This window comes from Thermobia domestica, chromosome 7, assembly GCF_964235325.1.
Source record: "Thermobia domestica chromosome 7, izTheDome1.hap1.1, whole genome shotgun sequence".
In the NCBI taxonomy this organism is placed as follows: domain Eukaryota; kingdom Metazoa; phylum Arthropoda; class Insecta; order Zygentoma; family Lepismatidae; genus Thermobia; species Thermobia domestica.
In genome coordinates, this window is record NC_137460.1 from 165,171,344 (window position 1) to 165,193,920 (window position 22,577).

General features: G+C 35.7%; 1 protein-coding gene across 12 annotated transcripts in view; it reads left to right on the top strand.

The window, feature by feature from the left end:
• Positions 1–22,577, top strand: part of exd (PBX homeobox extradenticle) — a 1,150,921-nt gene that overhangs the window by 215,823 nt on the left and 912,521 nt on the right. For 2 of the 12 annotated variants that reach the window (XM_081765561.1, XM_081765562.1), the window contains exon 1: positions 20,564–20,597. The exons of the other annotated variants lie outside the window; for them this stretch is intronic. In XM_081765561.1, the coding sequence (XP_081621687.1) occupies positions 20,579–20,597 (19 nt within the window). In that variant the 5' untranslated portion in view covers positions 20,564–20,578. Of the gene's footprint in view, positions 1–20,563; positions 20,598–22,577 lie in introns of those variants that run through there. 12 annotated transcript variants of the gene reach the window in all.

The following is a 22,577-nucleotide window of genomic DNA, read 5'->3' on the forward strand; positions in this document are numbered from 1 at the left end:
ATGTAATGTGAAGTGTAGTTGACAGGAAGTACAGAAAATGGTGTTGAAACTAAAGATGTCCCCTTTAAAGGCTGACACATCACACCTCTACCCAGAACGTCTTTGTTGATCCCAACTTCGAAGCTGGGAACACATTCCCCTTCAATGCTCTCCGCTGAATTCATGCCCACTTGTTTTAAATTTTAGTGAATAACTTTATTAAAGAGAATGGGTAATGTCAAAAGTGTCGAAAGGTAGCCAGCTGGTATCTACTAAATGCTATTAAATAAACTAATGACTGTTTCTAACAAGAAATCGGGATGCGCAGTTTGGAAGTTATAATTGTTGGACACGGAAGTTCATGTACTATATGCAAGATATTTTTCTCATTGGCTTAGTCATTCACAAAAATTCGAGAGATTTTAATGTTATTTCAATTTTTTTTTAATTAATATTTTGATATTGTGTGACACTTGCTAATGCGTTTTATGCAATGAATAGTAAACTCAGTAGCGTCAATTCAGATTTTGCTAGAGGGAGGAGGGGGCAAGATTGTCAACCAACATAAGATTTCATTTTTTTCTTATTAGGGCAGTAGTATATATTTTACTAAAAAATATGTATTTCTCACTTGGGTGCAGTTGTCGTCCTCCTTTCCAATTTATCCCGCGAATAAACTCTCTCGCACTACAGTTTACACACAGCAATTGTAGAGTAGTTGGGTGATATGTGATGATCACGAATCTAGCTGCAGTTTCTCGCTGCTCTCTAGAACAGGGTTCACTACCTTTTAACACCGTGCCCCACAGGTAATCGATCACGGACCACATGATAACTCTTCCACTGTGAGTAATACAAACTACATCTAATATAATCCCTCAACTGAACCATGAAATCTGCGTTTGAAGCAAATGCACCTCTGAACAATTTGACAGATTTAGTTATCTGTAAAGAGTGTGGTATATCTGTTTCTTGAAAATACAATGGTAAAACTAAATTGTTTTAAGAGAAAACAGTGACTAAAGGGAAATTATAAATTGATATGTTTTAGAATACGTTGAATATTCCTCTCCATAAGTGTATTATTCAACTAAAAGAAGAAAAATTCTTCTGATTAATATGTGTATTTGACTCAGGGTATTTGAATGATACAAGGAGAAAATGGCCGAAATGATAATAAAGACAGAGAGGCTTATAAACTTGTCTCCACATTCACTTTTTCCAACGCATGCCTCACGAAAGAAAAAAACAAATGTGTTTGCTGGATACTTACATGTAACATTTCCCAAGTGTCACACTCTGATTTTGATAAAATTTGGCAGGTAGATACTACACATGAAATAAACGAATACGTGTTTTTATTGTCTTCGGAAAAAAATTGTTTTAGGGGCAAAAATCCCTCCTCCCCTAAAAAAAAAAAAAAAAAAAAAAAAAAAAAAAAAAGTTGACGCCCGAAATGTAAGAAGTGGACCGAAGTGAACGATATTGTGCACAGATATTGTAGACCTGAAACGAAGGAATATGTGTTTCGTATTTTCCTGGAAAAAACGGTTGGATGGGGCATGGACCCTCGAAACCTTCTATCACGAAATATCAAAAGTGCAGAAGTAAATTCGCCCCCATTTTTCTAACTGATTTCGAATCTAAAGTATAGCAGTGATTTTCAAGTATGAGAGAGAGAGAAACCTACACTGTTTCATGAGAACCATTTTTTTTTTAACACTCGTTCTAGAAAATGTTTTCAGAGGCATTCGCGATTGCATTTAACACTTCTTATTCGCGATCCATTTCGACAGAGCATGAGAATAACTGGAAAGCTTAGAGAAAATATAAATTTCATGAAAATGAGAGAGATTTCACGAAAAGCTATCTCAAAATAGTATTTTCTGATTACATTTGGCATATGTGCAAATTTCCAAGTTCAGGGTAAGTTTACACCTTATTATTGACATTTCAGCTCCAAACAGGCCCATTTAGGGTATACTTAAAAGTAAACCAATATAAAGTTGCATAATGTTTGACTTAATGAATGTGACTCATTATAAACCCAAAGTAACGTAAATAATCCAAAGGCAGACACGAATGTACTTCTTGACTCTCTTCGAAAACCTGAAATAAATACTTCTTGCACTGCTTACAAGCCTGGTATTTAAATTGAACAAATTCACAATAATATCTCGACAAATGCAAAGTGGCCTTTCGTAATGTAAATTCACCAGCTTTTTGTTTTCTTAAAAAATAAAATTAATAATAAACTACCATAAAACAGGTGCATACTACTTCAGTGTCTAAATATTCCCCTAATAGCAATCTCAGTACAAAACACACTCCCAAAGTGTAACTCAGTAGCGTTATACACAACTTAAACTGGTGTGTAATTCCATACTTAAACTGAAATGAAGACCACTAAAGAAACACAACAGAAATAAACGAAGCACCATATATATAACCTTGTGCGAGGGGAGAAAAAGTCAAGAATTCATTCTTCCAAACAATTGAAGAAAGAAAGGCGAAGAACTTTGATACATAACAACGAATTTACAACTTTTTCGATGCTACTTCTTTCACGAGTTCTCTCCTCCCCTTCATTCACTTATATTCCTCTGCTCCATAACCTCTCCTCACTCCCTTGCTCTTGCTAGCCATGCGAGGCTAATCGTAAAATCTTGGTTAGGTACGCCCCTCTAATAATCACAGATCACTATGAACCCTGGAATAACAATTTTTGAGATATTCGCTCGTCAGTGAAATGGCTACATAACCATCTTAGTTTGCTCTTTTACGATCGAAACGAGACTGTGGCAATCTCCGTTTCATGGTCTTACAGCATGCCATCCGGTAACGTTGAAACTGCCATCCAGCAGTGGAGTTACGGTCAGGAAAGAGAGAAAGAAAAAACACTAAAAAAGCGACTAAATAAGATAAAAGAAAGTCTTACAGTTCAGGAAAGGATCTGCTTACGAGATGGATACTACAAGGACGAGAAAAGGAAGGATGATGGGTGTCACATCACATACCAGTGTTGCCAATGCTTGCAGAATTAAGCATTCTATGTAAGTGAATTAAAAAATAATGTATTGAACTGTTATGTTTGAACGACCAACACGTGCATCTTTAACTAAGCTCTGATTACATATCCCAAGTGCAAGTTTTAAAACTGTTGGTCTTGACTGAAACTGTTGCTAGGACTATAAAATATTCTGTAAATCAGAACTATATAAATCAATTTTAATCAAAGCAAAATCCTTTTGAATAACATACATTAATAGCCAGTTAGGAGCAGATTTTTTTTGTGTTCAGGTTTTTTTTTTTTTTTTTTTTTTTTTTTTTTTTTTTTTTTTTTAAAGCAATAGTTTTATGTAACAAATTATGTTGGGTACATTTTTAGTGCATTGTTCGAAGAGTGGTAGCAAATTGGATTGAGTCCTTAGATGATTATTATTATTAAAAGAAACATTCGTTCATAAACACAGTGCTTTACAGTATTTTAATTTATTTTGTGAGGAAAATTTAGTTTTACATGCTCAAGAGGTTCTAATGTTCTCGAAAGCTGTGTTTATTCCTTCACGAGGAGTAGCTGACAACTCATTATTGATTGTCATTACACATTAGATCATAAGTAGCACCCTAACTAAACTACTGGAGCTAAGAAAATGTAGAATTTTATAGCCGTCGTATAACTCAAACTGAGCTCTTTCTTTTTTAATTCTTATTTCTTAAGAAAAAAAAACTAGTACCAGATGTTGTGCGTGGATGTGATGGATATATATATATAGTGCATAGAAGTAACATAAGTAAGAAGTAACAGATAAACGAGATACAGAGAAAATAACGGTGGAAAAAGTTTTCTATTCAAAATTACCTATTTCCTGTAGTGTCAGATTATGTTGGGTAAAATACCATAATAAGTCTCTAAAATTTTGTTTGCATGTTCGTAATAATAATTGAATAGGGATATCTCTCAACCAGTAGCCGTCTGTTACAGCATTGTATGTCAATAAAGATTTCATTCTTTGTTCTCAAGCCGTTCACAATTTTGGGCCTTTAATTGGTTATCAAATTTACATCTGTTTGCTTTTCTGTATTAGGTCACGTACAGAATGTGCAGAAAATATTTGTCTACTTATTTTCCCCCTCTCTTCGAAATTATAATTAATGTACGATATTCAGTTATGGTTATATATATATATATGGTATCAGAATTTGAGTATTTTTTAACTTGCAGTTAAGATATACAGGGTGGTCCAAAAGTGGAAACAACAAAATAAAAAACAGGATTTTAAAAGAACTGCAAAAGTAACACTATAAGTTAGTAGTCAAGATGGAGAACTTTTAGGTCATGTGACGTCCATTGCCGCCATCTTGAAATCCACTGTTTTGTATTAACTTTCATTTTCTTAAATGGAAACCATATCTTGTGATGCCTTGTTCTCAATTGAAACTTTCGCAGGGATTCAATACTGTTTGTTTCAGCTTTATCAACTTACCATAACAAAGTTATGATTTTTTTTTTTTCGTTTAGTATCGTTTGAGGTGACTAAGATAACATGACTGTGACAAAGGGAAACACATTGAGTTAGTATTGATGTAACGAGAGTGAAGCACAAGGGTTGTTGCAGATGATTTTTATAACCGTCACCCAGATAGTGTATCCATTAGCCATGCAGTAGTAAGCAAGTTGATCAAGGAATTCAGATAAAGGGAATTCGTGACCAAAAAACTAGTCAGGCAGGTCATGTACGGCAATTGACGAAACGTCAACAGCAGTGTTTGCAGCATTTAGCAAGAGTCCGAATGGAAGCAATTGTCTGTTGTCCCAGGTAAGTGTTAGTCGCACATCCATCATGCGTGTTTTGTTTCTACATAAATTGCACCTCTACATGCTACAAAGTGCATCAGGACCTGCTGTAGGATGACCCCGATCGGCGTGCGGAATTCACGGAATGAGCAACAGAAAATATGCCAAAATCCAGTTTCGCCTACGACGTCTTATTCACAGATGAGGTCAACTTTTACGTTTCTGATGAGATGAACAAACAGTGTGTTCGCTACTGGACGGTCCCCCTTAATATGAAGCATCTGCTGGCATTCCTGGAAAAGTGATAATGTGGTGTGGTGTGTGGGGGCCACCCGTGTTGTGGGTTCTTTTTGTATCAATGGTGCCATATAAGCAAGTCGAATGCTAGAAGAAGATATCTTGACATTTCTCTTATTTGAAGACGGGACATTCCTTGTCTTTTACCAATACGATGGTGCCCCTCCTTTTTATGGAAACTGTTCATGAATATTATGATGTGCAGTTTTCCAACTCATGGATCGGTAGACGTAAGCGCTGAGGAGTGGTCACAACGTTCCCCTGACCTCACTCCCTAGATTTTTAACTTCTGAGACATCTCAAGTCCATTATGTATCCAACGAAAATTCAGGATATTGACCACCTAAATGAAAGCATAACAAATGCGTGTGCAAGCATACCTCAAAGTACTTTAAGCAAGGTTGTGGATGCATGTGGAAAACAATGAATCTGACAATTCAACGGAATGGATAACACATCGAACACATCTCTTAATCGGGAAAAATAAATGGTGTGTGCACACATCGAACACACTTTCGAATTACCTTGTTATATATGACATATTGCACGATAAAAAAAAAAATGTAGCACCGCAATAAGTGAATGTAATTAACATAAATCGTTCGCGCTGACTAGCGGCAGTGTTTAAAGCTATGACGCCATACTCTTTTTGGTACTGGAATAGAGCTGCAACTATCGAAATGAGTAGGTGGATTAACTGTTCGGCGATTTGTGTGCTGTAAAGGACGAAGGATTGGGATGAACAACGCATGAGTGTGATTTAGTTACAGACTAGGCGAAAGTGCGACGGAAACGTGACAAATCCGACAGCTAGGTTTCTGCGAGATGCATGATTCGAACGCAATGTTTTGAGTCGTAAGTCGGCTAAAGGCAGGAAGAACGTCGACTGATGAAACCTCTACGAAGAAGCTGCTTTGCACATCACAAGAATGATGTTCGTGATTTTGTTCGCCAAAATCAGCGTTTGACTATCAGAAATGTTGCGAAAGATGTTAGCATCAACTTTGGACTGTGTGAAGCAATTATGACCGAAAAACTGTATATTCATCGCATCGCAGCAAAGTTTGATAGATGTGTTAACCGAAGAGCGGAAAGAGAATAGATTGAAAATCATTGAAGATCTGCTTCAGAATGCCAACGGTTATCAAAATATTTTTTGAAAAAAAGCCTTAACAGGAGATTAGACTTGAATTTACGGTTATGACATGACATCGAAATCAAGGTTCAGGTATCACAATGGGTGGGGAAAGGTGTGACTAGGGTGAAGAAAGCGCCGGTCGTGTTTGAAGCTACCTTGATCTTTGACCGTCAAGACATTGATCTCCGCGAGCAAGCTGTACGTTGCCAAACAGTGATTACGTAGAAACTACAAAGCATTTATGGGAAACCGTATCGAAAGAGGCCTCATCATTCTCAAACCAAAGTTTTTTCAGTTTTGCAATATGCAAAAAATGCAAGAACTGGAAAATAAATTTTTGCAAGTTATTCACAGTTGTGAGCGATAGTATGCATGGTAATTTCCGATACAGTGATTTTACCCTCTATTAAATTGGTATTTAACCATATATTTTATTATTGCTGATGTAATACAAATTAAACTCTGATCCGCAGTGAGTCGGTAGTTATTTAAAACTTTCGCCTTTTGTGAATGAGAACTAGATTCTGTCCTATGTAGGGAAGCTCATATAGTTTGGGTCCTACTTCAGTCTGCAGTTTCAGGTCTCATGTAACTTTATGGTGAAAAATAACTTTAAACTTAAAAGAATTAATTAGCAAAATATCACCAACTTCAATAAATGCTCTTAGCTAATACTTAGGTGTACGATCTGTAACCATGTTCCTCGTTCTAAAAGATATTGGGTGTTATGCAGAGTCGTTCTGACGTGTGATTATGCCATACTAAAGAGTTAGACTAACATATGTTTCCTGTAGTAGTCAGGCTTTTAGTACGACGCTAATCATATGTCAAAACAGTGTAGTTTCTAAATTAGTTTATACAAAATGTGTCTTTCTAACATAACTGTGTTTTAGATGAACCATCGAAGACACTGATTGTAGTATTACAATTAGCAGCAACACGATAACCAGAAGACGGAACGTTATGTAAATACGTGTAATATTTTATAGTGTTTCTATTTTCCTGTTTCTTTTTTTAGGAGGGGAGGAGGAAGGGGGAACACGATGAAGCCAGTTATGATAAGTTTGTGAACTTTGTGATATTGCATATTGATACAATCAGCTTTGATAAATTATTTTCAGAGCAAACTAGCAACACTTTTCAGGAATTAACTTTATGGAAGTTACGCTGCGGTCTGTTTGGAAGCCTTTTGTGGCTTAGATTTTACGACACTTACTAGTTCAAATATCATCAGAACACGAACATATAACCTTTCTCAATGTAACATCAATATGGTCTTCTTTCATACAACTAGAAACAGAGGGAGGCCTGGTTGTTTAGTTGGTTTAGTATACTGACATTATAGAAGACGGATCGCTTCCCGCATACGCCTCCTTCTTCAAATAAACACATGATAAATCTTGCCAGAGTCTGTCTTCTAAACATTTGGAGTGAATTATCACTCTCAATCTCCAAACACACTTCAGACCTCTCCTAACACTGGAGACGAAATTTTTTCCCTCTTACACATTCCTTCAATCAGTATAAAAAACGAACATATTTCGAAATACACTGATGTTTAGAAAACACAACTTACTTGTTTTTATTTACATTCCTCTTTTTCTTAGGTTCCTCTGTTACTACCAAAAATTCAGAATGAACCCCAAATGAGCCTTCCCCTATGTAGTAATTGACAACACTGATAGTAACTAATTTAATAGCTAGCAAGAGTTCACGGAGACAGTTCGTGAAGCTGATGTTAGGTGCCAGTCTCCCAACATGGCGCCTGTTGGATCATGAACATGTTATGCAGGATGTTCTAAAAATCTTAATTTAGTAACAGTCCTGAACGTGAAGGTAGTTAGTCATTGTATTAGTCCAACTTGCTTGAAGTTTAATATTCCTATTCAGACCAAGGCTACATGAGACTTGGATCTACAGTTTAAGATGGAATGTAAACCAGCATAATCTCAGTGCTCTCCCACCGGAAATAGAACCTGGGACCACGGATTACGCGCTAGTTATTTGACCAGCTGGGAGGACGTTAGTCTTAGGTACAGATATATATATATATATATATATATATATATATATATATATATATATATATATATATATATATATATATATATATATAACGGATTTTTGGAAATGAAGGTTTTTTCCATAGAAAGAAACAACATAAATTTTCGCTCTTTAAGTTTTTTATGAATTTCTTAATCAGGTACCACCTTTCTATTTCTGAAGTAAATTCTACATTTTTTTTAAAAAAGAAATTCTTCACAACGTTCTCTACTTGCTAGTCCTATTTTCAGTCTGAGGCTGGCTATCTTGATTCGTTTGCAAACTGGCATCTCTTCGGATACCCGCAAAGTAAGTTACGCAACCCAGCATATCATTAGTGTCAATTTGGATGATAATCACAGCATCGAGTACCGGAAAACTATACATCATGTCATAAGTGTTTCACAGGTTGCCGTAATTGAAATTATCTTAGACCAATAAAGAGATAAAAGTGTGTTAGTATAGAACTTTGCCTGCAATTCGTTCTCTGTTGGCAAACACTATTGTGAGCTTCAGACATTCTACTAGAATCTAATGAAGTTTATTTTAAAACATGGCTATTGACGGTAGTTTTGGGTATAATGTTAGTGTAGCTGTAGCAAAACTTCATTATTCACATATAGAGATGCTGGCTTTTTTTGGGACGGAGTTTTTTGTGATACGAACATTTTTTTCTTTCTTTGACTTTCATATTACGTTCTTGTTCAAGTACCATTCCCGTTTCCGTGTAGTAGATTCTACAATTAAGTGCGTTTATACACCCAATACTTCTGAGTGCTATGTTCAGTTCGGGATTGGTTGTCGTAATTGTTGTTGAATTTATCGATTTTCTTCAACAGGTGTAAGTTTTGCAACCACCCAGATGTTTCGGTTGCCTAACAATCTTATAAAGTTCCTGAAGTTTTTTAAAATATGCATTGTTTAATGTATTTTATTTCTTTTTAATTGCCTTTAATTAACTTACAACATATTAGTATCCTTCATAAAATCAACAAATCACTAAAATAGTGTCAGACAATCCGTAATTGTGTACATAACATATTACATATTCGACGAAAAATCTATCTCTATATATTTTTCTTCTTCTTCTTAATGTTAATAAGATTTTTGATTTACATTATTTTATATTTACATCAATACATATTTAACATATTGTACACATGAAATCATTTTTATTACTGCCTGGAAATTATATATTATTACTGATTGCCTAGAAATACCAGGGCAGCAAGAAAGCACCATACACCAATAAACAGATACAAAACATTGTTATTATTTTCCCAAAAAATCTCTACTTTCCTTACGTATCGTTTTGTTCGAGAAAAATTTTATCCTGAGTTTCAAGTGTTCAGTTTATAAAATTAACCCTTTAAGGCACACAAGTAAACTGCATATCAAAATCATTGATTTTGTGAATATCCGTGTTTATTTTACTGTAACAAAGCAAAATTAAAAAGAATTTTACAGTTTTTATTTTTTGTGTTCGTAAAACGTGCTGGGACACATTTGTCCGTATGTGCCTTAAGGGCACTGAATGTCTCAGAAAACTAGAAAGGCAGTTCTTGTTACTTCGTATGAAATTTAGCAAAGCATTGTTATGGGATTCACCTTTGCTATACGTACCAAAGAGACTGACATATGTTCTTGTTACTTGCTATGAAATTCACCAAAATAATTTATGTGCATTGTATACCACAGGTGAACACCACAATACTGTCATACGTTATTTGTACGATTTTAAATACACTTTGAAACTCAGTGAACACATCTTTTCCTGGCGTTTGTTTTCACCGTGCGATGCTCTGGGCTTTTCGGATTGTAACATAACTCCACATTTCGTTTGGTTGTCAGAGTTGTAGAGAAAAATCGTTGTCGGCGTGAGTAGCTTCCTATTAGACTTCGAGCAACACTTGGCCTGAATTCAAAGGAAGACAAGGTTGAATTCAATCCTGCTTGTGCTGATAACTTAAATATATAACCTTACACCAAAATGAAGATGATCAAAAAATACGTAAATAGCATTTCGCGATTGGTAAGGACAGCGTCACAGGTTTAGACATTTTTCTGAGCTAAGTAATACTGTAAATCTGGAGAGTAGGAAAAATTATCCAAAAAATTTCACATCCAAGTCCAAAAATAGATTTAGTCATTTGCAGAACTACTGACCCATCAGACTCCCAGCCCCGAGCTTTTTTTCTTCCTGTGTACAGATTACATTCACCTGTTTGAGTCGCACCTACACTACATTTTGATGTCCCACTTTACAGGTTTATTTTTTATGAACTGTCGCATTATGCTATGGCCTTTGAATTTTATCATGTGCTCTCCTATGGACTGTCTTTGTTGCACTTACAGATGACTGGAAACTTCTGTTGAAATGTTCAATCAGTGGTCTTATTTTGAAAACACGATCTTGAATTGCGGACTGATCGTCGTCGTTGGAAAAATGCAAGTACTTTCGAATATCCTGAAATCGATGAAATGGCATAATTTGAGCTATATAAGGAACTCCTAAATCTGGATCGGTTGACCAGTAACTCCTAAACATTGGAAGAATGTGATATTCCGAAACCAAGTTCATGCCAACAAATGCATTCACCTTCATCTGTTGTAAATATGAAACCTTTTGTTCCACATACCGAATAGTTTCAGGAATCAACAATATCACTCAGAAGTTCTTTTGGGCTTAAAACTGAACAAAAAATATCAACTGGCTTTGGCAGTTAACCATTTGTGTTGATGCCAAATAACATTATTTTTCCAAATTCATAATTTTCGTTATCTCTGAAGCTTGAAGGTTGGTAAGTTCTACTCCACTTGAACACTGGTAAATCTGTAAGTTGTTCAAACTGCTCCACATCCAATTTTGGTGTCTTATTTGACTTCTTCCTTGGGGATGAGGGAGTATTTATTAATCAGGATCCTCTATCACAGCATACTTACTCCTATTTGTCCATATAATCTTGTAGAAACATTCTATCCTCTTCATCTAGAAGAAGGCTATCTTCGTGATCTTTATTCCAAATCTCTAAAATTCGAGTTACTTCTTCAACAATAAAGAACTCTTCTTCTTGAACACATGACCCGAAATGGAATTTAGAAATAGATATATTACTTTGTAATCTCGAAATTTCTGAAAAGAAACGAAGTAAAGGTTAGTTATGTCTATGCTTTTAAAATTCAACTCCTCCAAAAACTCCGTATTTCTAAAGAAAGCGCAGACAAATCCCTCTTAAAATATTTTTCTAGGTCCGCCACTGGTCACACCAGGTGAATCACGGGATAATGCGTGTGTAAGCACTGAAAGCTACCATCACAAATCTTTAATTTCTCACATCTCGGATTAGAACTCGTATACCTATTCAGTTATTTTAAAAGACGATTGGAAAATGAGCCTAGATTCTCAGAGCATTCTATATTGCTTGAAAAATAGGTTCCAGTTCTAAAAAACAATGAGTTGATCTCAAGTATGGTTCGAATATGGATAACTTTAGTCGCGAACTTGATTATATTTAATTAGTACGTGTTTTGGAAACAGTCACTTCGTTGATAAAATCTATAACACATCATTTATAAACAGGGTTGGGCCCACCTTAAAACCCACCTGGGTGTTTGAGCTTTTCGTTAGTATATTATTGGTACAACTAAGATGATCACATTGAAAGTGATTTTTATCAGATTTTGGACTTTCCTTGGGCTAATTAGGTGTTTTCACATTTAGGTATACAACATTCAACGTGAGACCTTTATAAAGTTCTGAATGCATTAAAAAAGCCGTACCTTAGATTTGAGATAATTATAGAACAAATTAATGTATGGATTGTGCTTTTATAGCCTATTTGAAGTAAAATATGCAATTTTATATTTTAGAAATTACTTTCCGTGAATAGTGTGCTTGCCCACTCGGCTACACCGAAGGACGTTATCCCTCATACGTCTGATGGGTATAGGGACCAGGTGCTGGTACTACTAGTAAATATGTAGTGTATTAATAAAACTATTAGTATTATTTTTTATTACCTTTGATGGTAACACAAGTATTCTTCAGTAAAGTTTGGTTTTCCAACAACAGTTTAGTTCAGTTATTTGTTGCTACTTTTCAAATAAGCATTCTGTAGAATCAACAGCAGCAATAGCGTAAAAGTTCTCCTAAATTTTCTGGGTACAAGCATGAGACACACTAAACTTCCTGTACAGATTTTGGCGGCATACCAACGTAAAATTTCAAAATGGCGGCCATTGTTTTCAAAATAGCGGGTACCCACGCCGCAATTTTCGTTTTTTAAGTTAAATTTTCAGAGTAGAAGCAGAAGACACTCGAAATTTGCTGTATATATTTTGGTGGCGATTCAACATAAAATTTCAAATGACTGTTATTTTTCAAAACAGCAGTGAACAGAAAATTGTTGCAAGTTGCGACAATGATAATCTTGAAATATAAATCACATTTTAACACTTTTACCCCAAAGGCATTGAAATATTTCGAAAAACCCCAATTAAACTCGAAAATACCCGAAAAAACCCATATCGGCCCAGGTTGGTTGACTTTTTTTTTTTTAAAAAAAACGGGTTTTTTCAAACCCTGTTTATAAAATACTTAGGAATTCCTTGTACAAACCAATACTCAAGGAACTTTAGTTAGCCATGAAAGATAGTACAGACTCTTACAGACCACAAGGAGACAATTCCAATAAGAAAGTAAAGAAAAACAAATTATGACATGTCATTTTCATCCGAAGTATAGGATATAGGCAATATTACAGTGAGCATTTTACTTGCGATTACCGTTGTGGCACATAGGGACAAATATGTCCTATTGAATAAAACTCTTTTTAATTTTTGTTGATTCTTATGACGTATTTTCAAATTAACTATTCTAAAATAGTAAATAAACTTAGCTCAACAATATTTCGCTATCTGTTGGTGAATAAGTAGAAAAAGAATATAAATATTCTCAATACAAAAACGCATCGAAGGGAACAATCACATTCAGCAATTATCATGAGTGAAAAGTATATTTATACTCATTATTGCCAGAAAAAAACCATGGAATGAGAGAAAATAAACATTCCTCATTCTAAAATCTCACTTACTTTTAAAATGTAAGACATTATGTGTGTAAAATAGGATTAAATGTAAAAGAGACAAATATGTCCCTTGTGCGTGGAAGGGTTAAAGCTGTGAACGGCTAAATTGGCATCATTATTCTCATAATTCCTTTCTTTGGTGTTATATCGTGTCAAAATTTTTGAAATGAGAAATTTGTGGATAGTGTTTTAAAGAACAAAGCGGTCTCAATAAATGATGTATAGTAATGAAGTTTTAGTTTTCCATAAATTTTACACGATGATGTTAACAGTATTAAACTTTTTAGTAGAATATTTTGTTAAATGTTAACCTAATAGCTCTATAAACTATTCGTTGGAACTACAGAGTGGCCCAAAAGTAGGTATACATCCCTGCATTGTTCAATTATAACATTCTAATTTATGGGTTTATTTGCTTCGACTCTTCCGAGCTTAAGATATAAGTAAAAGCACATTAAGAACAAATAATAAAGAAACTAAGTCTACCTGATAGATAACAAAAAGAAATTACCTAAAATGCAATGAGCTGATGAGTACGGTACTGTATACCTACTTTTGGCGTTTGGGCCACCCTGTAGAGTGCTCCCATCGATGTCCACTTTTTCTATTTTATCGAATGACGAATTTTCTTTGATTCGATTTTTGAAAAATGAATTTCTCTTCAGAATGCAGTAACTAAATATTTTTTCGTGCTTTAATGGGAAAACGAAAGTGGAACGTACTTTATCTCTCCACAAAACTTGGGAGTCCATAAAGTCCTGCAGGAAAGTAAAACTCTATAACTTGGAAACTACGTAATGTATTAACAATTACTTTTTGGTGTACTTACAGAAAGGTTCAAAGTTTTGTTTCAGCTAGTTAAGGTTCATCGCCAAACCTCCAATTGTGCACCATTCACGTCCAAACACACTTGCAGTCTTTTTGGGAAACCAAGAATTGCGTGTTGGTGGTGCTCGTCTGGAATGTTCAAAATCACATCAGTTACTTTGTTCTCGAGATCGTGCAGATTAGCTGGCTTCTGTGCTGGTGATCTTGCAGGCCAAGGTGTGGGTCCTCTTCGGTCAATCCATTTCTCCTTAAATTCTTCGTTAAGAAACTGTCGATCTTGAAGGGCATAGTGCGGCGGTGCCCCGTCCTGTTGCATGTGGACCTCGTTAAGGATACCTAACCTAGTAAGTTCTGGCAAAAGGAACGTCTGTAGCATGTTCAGATAATTGTTACCATTTACCGTCTCTTCCTCGAAGAAAAAAGGGCCGATAACGTGGTCCATTGAAACAGCACACCACACATTGACTTTGGGACTACCCCGCTTGTGCTCCTCGAATTCACGTGGAGTTTCCACCCCCAAATTCGGCAGTTGTGCCTGTTCACTTTTCCTGACACATGAAATGTGGCTTCATCTGAAAACAGAAATCGAGACAGAAAGTCACCATCTTCTTGTAAGCGGGTAAGCATTGACTCACAGAATTCCATTCTCATGTTAATAGTCTTCCTCTATCAACTCGTGCACAAACTTTAACTTATAGGGCTGGACCTTCAAATTCTTGCGTATGATGATCTGTAACGTTGACTTCGGTATTCCCAGTTCCAATGACCTACGTTTAAGCGATTTCATTGGGCTCCTGGCCCTCCATTGCGTGGTAAATCTCACACACTTCCCGTTTCTTTGAACTTCTCGTACCTTCTCTTGATACTTGTTTCTGCTGGGGGTGTTTTCCCATACGTTTGGAACTTTCTCCGCACTGAAACGCAAGATTTTAATTCCGCAAACTACAAAACACATTGTGACTTTTCTTTAATAGACGCCATCTTAAGTCACGTGATTACCAGCGCAAACGACATCGAGCATTGTGGCCAGAACAAACCTTTAAACTTCCCTTCTTCCAACCCAAAAAAATGTATACACAAACGTAAGGTTTCCAAGGTATAGAGTTTTACTTTCTTGTAGAACTTTATGTACTCCCTGTATTTAGAAAAAAGCCCAAATCTTCTTCCGTTCTTCATAAAAAAGAAGCAGTAGCATCTCTATTCACAAAATATTTCGTTTCAATATATTTAACATAGGAAACGTGGGTGTGCGATTTTAACCGTATCTTCCTCGAATTTTAACGACCTAAATGAATGTTATGCATGTAGGTTGCTTTATTATTTCTACACCATCTCTTACATAAAATGTCTTTAGATCATAAATCTTTACTAACTGAAGTTTAAGTTTATGCATAAATTGTAAACTATGTTCCACGAAATTACAATTTCAGAATATTAAATTACATTCCGAACACACTCTTTCAGAGCTGTGTTTGATCCGAGCACCCACCAAGTGGACTTCGTGGTGGACAAATTCCGTGTGCGTGAGTTTTGTTGGGATTCTTCCGTTTCTTCTCATTCCACCCCTATCAACATCATCATCACCGTCTCCCTTAGTCTTCACACAGTTGTAGGAAGTAAACTTAATAAACTTTTGGGATTGGTGGGAGTACTGCTCGTATGTTTGGGTAACGCAACTGTCCCGAGTTTCTCCATAAATGAGTGAGTGTGGGTATAATTTTCCCACTTTTAGGGTCTAAATTTCTTCCTACATACTTTTTTGACCTTGTGTTCGAGCTATTCCAGTTGTATTTTAATATATCAGAATTCATAAGATGTGTGTTACTGAGCTTGGTTTTGCGTAGCGTCACTTTAAATGTTGCAAATTTATCTCAATTCTTAAAAAAAAAAAAAAAAAAAAAAAAAAAGTTTTTCGCAATTCTCTTCAATGTTTTTCTTTTTGTACAAATTGAGCGTGATTGGTCATAAATATTTCGTGCTGGATTTTTTTTTTTTTTTCATATGCTTTTCAACGAGGTATCATTCACTATTCTGGGATAATTGAGAAGGGCACAAAGGATTCCAATGTGAAGTTCTGCGATTTTCTTGAAATTTTGGCCACGGTCTGGCATTATTTCTAAATCTGAGAATGCAGGACAAGAAGTAAGGTCGAAATTGTTTTCGGTAGCTCAAAAACTATAGGGAATACCTTCGTTCATGCAAATAAATAAAATTGAAGTTTAATTTTGTTGAACAGAGTTATTTATGTGTGTTGTTTGCAATGAATCGTTCGGACTGTAGAATCCCCGTGCTTCCATCCTGTACACGACCAATGGACCACTGATACTATGTAAACCGTAATTCTGCGTAACGACCTCCCGATCTGTCGTATCCTCGCCAGTCAGTCCCATGATCCACCAGATTTGGTCCGATCCAGAAAAAGCCATGACAGGTGTGACAGGATAGATTCGTAATCCAAACACTGTATGGCGCGGACAACTTGAAACATAGTCATACATATGAGGAGTATATAGGAGGGTTACCAAAGAGTACGCACGCCCTAAGAGCGCGCAGCGCCAATTACGCTGAAGTGGTAACACGCAGAATTATTATTGCTACGCTGTTTGATGCGTCTTTGCGTGAGTGTTGATACGAAGAAAGCAGAGGTTAACGTATAGCTCCAAACAGAAAATAAAGATAAAAATAACTTTTTTGAATTCTTGATGTAATATTTTAGTACTCTTAGTTCAGAAATTTTTCTGATATAATAGCTAACTACAGTACCTTTTGTTGCATTAAGGAAAACATGAATGTAGATAGAATTGTTTACCATGGCTTAGTTTCGGGGTCTTGCATGTACAGCCACCTGGATGAATTTCACTCGAATTGACTGCTGTTTCCCAAAGAGTGCGCGTTAATGAGTTAGCAAAGAGCGCGCGCGTACTCCTTGAGATAATGTCATTAAGAGTGTGTGTAGGTAGCGGCATTCATCATGCAGACTATATGGTTATTCTCTGTAGTTAGTTAGTTTAAGAAAGGGGAGTGTAACAGAATATTTAAATGGATTGTAGAATTATTTGCAATTGTTTGTCTTTGATTCAAGCACCAACTTCTATAAGAAGTATTTTCAATTTACATAATTTATTAAATTAGAATGATAATGATCGTCTGTTCTGCCCGAAGATCCCCAGGCATGGTGAATCCATGGTAGTTTGCTATTGCCTTTCATGGTGTGGCGACGACGTCCTAGAAGGAAGATGTTGAGCGAAACATTGGCTCCGATTACCATAGACAAAGGGAAACGTCTTACACGTACAGAAGCCGCAACTTCAAACACGTTAGTTCATCCGAGATACATCATTCCTCTTCCAAAATAAAACAAATACGACAAACTGCATGTACCAAACGTCTCGCGTAAAGATGCCGCAACTTCAAACACGTCTGTTCATCCGAAATACATCATTCCTCTTCCGAAATAAAAAAAAAATGACAAACTGCACGTACCAAACGTCGATCTGAAATTGTCTCTAGTGCTACATTTCACAAGGTCCTTCAGAGCAAACGAATTAAAGGAAATATTAAGTCAAAGAGAGAACTTTTTCATCATCTCAATGAACCATCTACTTCAACAGAGAAAACTGCAGCTGAGATAAACCAAATTTCAAGCCCAATGTGTCACGAATTGTGTGAAGAACCAATTGACGAGGACTGGATTCAGTGCATTAATTGTGAAAGATGGTGACATGATCAGTGTTCGTCTTACGAAGGGGATTTGGGTTTCAAGTATGATAGGTGTTGAGTGCGCCCACTTAGGGACCACGAAACGCACTCTTTGGGATAGTGGTCCTTAAGAGTACCGTAGATGCGGGCTACTTGGACCCAATTTTGCAATAAATTCGTTCTTTCGGCCTGTTTTCATCCACGAAAACTCGAAAGTTATTGCCATAACCCATATTAAGTGGAACTACAGGCTTTATTTTACCTATCGAGGACAGTTTTAGTTACATATATTGAAAACAAAGCACAGGCGATTATTGTAAAAAATGGGTCCAAGTAAGACTCGCGTTCAACCCCCATATTTTTCTACAGAAAACCATTGAAATCTGCTCTAAGGCTAAGTAGGGCGTAGGTGTTCCAAGAACAACACTTTTTATTTACTGCAAACCACAAAGAGAGCATGTTAAGAGGTACTATCAAATATAATGACTGTAATAGCTGATTACGTTTTCTTCTACAGCTGCACGAGCCCTATCTATATTAGCAGCGAATCTAGTCGTTGACTGGAGGTGCAGTTTCTAAAATAACTTCACCCAATCTCGACTGGGAAGATTGTCTTAGAAAGCAATGACAGTTCTCCCATGCATGGCTAAATAGGACTTCACAATAAATCTGAAATCAAGTTAATTAACGAGGAATCCGAAATCACAAACTTTACCAAGATGACTAGCGAAGGCTAATTCTTCTTCGTCAGTGAACACTTTCAGATGGCCCGGATTCTGCCTTGATCTGTTCTTTAATCTTCTTTCTATGGTGGAACGGCTTATCTTGAAGTGAGCTTCTGTTTCTTTTTGCAACATTTTACCCGACTGAATTGCTGGTAAACATTCTTAAGCTGTTATGAAAAATCAGCATATTTTCGACCTGCAGGGAATCTTTTATATTGATGTACCATTTTGTACCGGTATCCTTAAGAAAACAACAAATAGTCTTTACTTGTGTGACACGTGACAACAGACCTTTATTTTTCATTGATAAAGATAACAAAGGATGGGGTGGGATAAAGATAACAAAAGATGTGGTGGGACAAAATATCCATGTTTTCCAGGTCATATGTACACACTTCATAAATAATGCAATTACGCACACATCTTATTATATATGAGAAAGTTTACCATGTCCGTTTCATTAACCTATATGTAACTACTTATGTGTTTACTTAGCATTGGTTCCACTTCCTTGCAAATAGTGTCCACACATAAAAGTTTGGCGGTCAATAAATATACTCTTTTCGTCAACGACCTTTCTCACCAATGCTGCTGAATCGTAGCCTACCACAGAACTAGTTTCAATGTGTATTCATTCGCCTGCATTATGATCCCATCTAACTCTGAACTCACTCATTATTGCATTGCATATGGAACTTTAAACAAGTTTTTGCTGTGGGTCCAAGTAGACCCTTAAGGGTCCAAGTAGCCCGCATTTACGGTACGCATTTGTTTGTTTTTTTTTAAACTTTTTAACGTATATCTCCATATCTACATTTAGTAGTAAAGTTTTCCATTTCTTACAATGTAGCTTAACCTTCAATTAAAATTATATTCAATTTATATAGTTTTTGCTTCATTATTTTTGAAGCTTTTTCAAGGTGAATATTAATTCCGTGCTCTTTGGTAACCTTCCTCTACCGCGAGATTTATCACAGTATATACTCGTACACTTGAGAATCGCTGAAAAGATGTTATATGTTTTTCTTATGAGGGGTCGTCAAATCGAGCGAACCTATGAAAATTGTCATTTAGAACATAAAAGATGCCACTTAGCCCAAGCAGCATTTTACTATTATTATTTTGTATAGTCTGTTCAAATACAAGTGTATTATTTTTCAATGTCGGAAGACGAATAAACCTAGAATTACATTTGAAATATTCAAGACATGGTACCTTGTTTAGAAAATGTCACACTGGGAATCCAACAAGTGAACGTTCGAGCTCGAGGAGTGAACATCATTAATCAAATATAAAATTCTTCAGTAATGCTACAGAGCTGATATGTTGTTTGTTTCTGTTTGCGAGACGACCTAGACAAAAGTAGTGACCCATCCATCACTGCTGTAGAAACCCTGTAAATTGTTTGGTTGTATGTATATATATATGAGAAAATTTGAAGCATGCAAGAAAATGTTGGTCAAAATGTTTGTAAATTTTCAGCTTCGAGCACTTTATGCAGTTGTCTCAATTTGTCCCGAATCCTTGTTAGCAGAATATCTAGCTGACCTGGATATACATTAAACTTCTTGACAAATAGAAACCTTCATTCAAATAGGAGATTTATGTAGTTGCACAATGAAATCTTGATTTTGAAGAAATTTAAAAGAATGAATTTAAGCAGTGGTATTATGGATATATATTGCGGAGACAAAATTATGTTTCCTCAAATGAAATAAAGCTAGAACTCCTCCCCCTTCCAAATACACTTTACCATGTTAATTGTTATCATATCTGTAACATTATGAAATAGGTATTTTGCGTACCAGTTTCTAGTAATAATTATTGACTATGCGGCAGCAATATTTTTTAAAAAAAGAACGCGCAGTAATACTTCTCTGGTAGGTTGTAAGCAGCACATAGTATATTCGTTATTTGATCATTGTTTTCTAATTTTTAATGGAAGTTACTTTCTTTATAGGTATGTGGTAAATTCCAGTGACATATGCAGTTACGAACAAAATGTAAGTAGCCTACTATAAATACTTTTAAAATTTCTGAATGATAACTAAGTTTGTCCAGTCCAAACAGTTGGTTAGAATGAGGTAAATAAATGTCTGTGCCATAGTAACTGAAAGTAGATTTCCTTCAACTCTCAAAGGCTAATTCTGTTTTGTTAATATTAAGAAGTTTAATCTTAACTGTAGTTTCTTGATAATGTTTATTGAATTAATTGGATCAATCATATTTCTAATATTAATTGTATTATTCCGTGTTTGACATTGTTAACCGGTTCATTCTTCTGACATAAGTGTAGTATTATTACTACGACTTTGATGTAACTTTAGAAGGTTCTATGAACAAGAGTCCTCCGCTTCTTTTAGTTTTGATATAGGGCAGGCCTGCAACCAGACACAGAACTTTGGGGGAGGAGGGCATGAGTAAGATAGGGGGGCCAAGTCATTAAAAATTCTCTTACAAATATCTAAATTGTGATTTTATATTAATAATAGCATTTTGTATGGAGGTCTGGAGGGGCTCTAGTTGCGGGCCTGATATATGGTAGGTTCCTATAAGAATACGCACTTAGTGTTAGTCATATTACGGGAACTAAAACACAAAACAACTACTCCTACTTCTTAAGTAGTATCTTTACTTTCGTATATAACGAAAAATAGTATGAATAGAAGCACAACATAAGATATGAATACTTCTTTTTCTAAATGGATACAAAATAGTAAGTACTCTTAGGGGACAGGTCCTTAAAGAATACACACTTGCAAGTGTCTATGAAGATGAAGAACAAGCTTCATGTCACCATTGCTCGCAACTTCCACATTTAATCCAGTCGTCTGTAATCGGGTCTTCGTAGATTTCGTAGCATCCTGGGCAGATGACATCTTCTAGAAGGTGGACGGTTCAGCAGCATCAAATTTTAAGTGATTTCTTCCTTTACAACGCTTGCTTTCTTTATTTGGTTCCTTGCTTTTGGATGCTGCACACTCCAGCGTTGCTTTATAAGGTGGTGATGTCACTATTTTAGATTCCTTTCCACGTCTATTGCGCTTCAACTCATGCTTGGCTTTGGGCAGGGAAACAAATCAGAAGGAGATACTCGTATATTGCATTTTGACTGTTCGTTGCTGAGATTGTCACTTCAACAGTCTGTATTTTTAGCCACTGCACTTTTATTGGAACTCTTGGGATGCTGAACCTCATCCTCATGACACCCAGATAAAATGTCTCAACATTGACTAGTTTCCTCCTGGTGTATTGCTCTTCCGTAAATAAATAAATAAAAACAAAGACTACTAGTGTTACAAAATTGGTCTTTTACGTATACATTTATGCGCATAGAATACTATACTTTTATTTTATTTGATTCAAAATATGTAAATTCTTATAATTTTAGAAAAAAAAAACGACAAATTGTGATATGAGACATCCTGAAATATAATATAATAGATTCAAGGAATTTTACTACATAGAAACTATTGTGTCCCTAAAGAGTACGCACGCGAACTCTTCGGGCACTGGTCCATGCGTACTCTTTTAAGACAACGCCACCTTTAATGTTCGGTCATCATATGGTAAAAGCAATCAGACTAGACATTTGAAATGTACACCTTTGTTTTCTCGAGGTGTGAAAATATATTTACTATAAAAGTCATTCTCTTCCAGTCATAGCGTTATTGGGGAGACAATTATATTCATGTGATATATTACAGTGAAGTGATATGAAAGTACTTCCTTGCCAATTACTCAGTTCTTGTCAGTTGTTTACTTCCTTTATGCTCATACACAACCTTCCGTGCTGTTGCTTGAAAATTTCTAGACCAGCGTTTCCCAACCGGTGTGCCGCGAGGAAATCGAAACAAAATTATTAATTCTTTAGCAATAAATTTCAAGACATAGGGAAAAAAAATTATTTTTGTTATTTCACATTACTATGAACCTCGACTATGAATCTACAATTTTAAGTTTCATACTGTGTTACTTTTCTG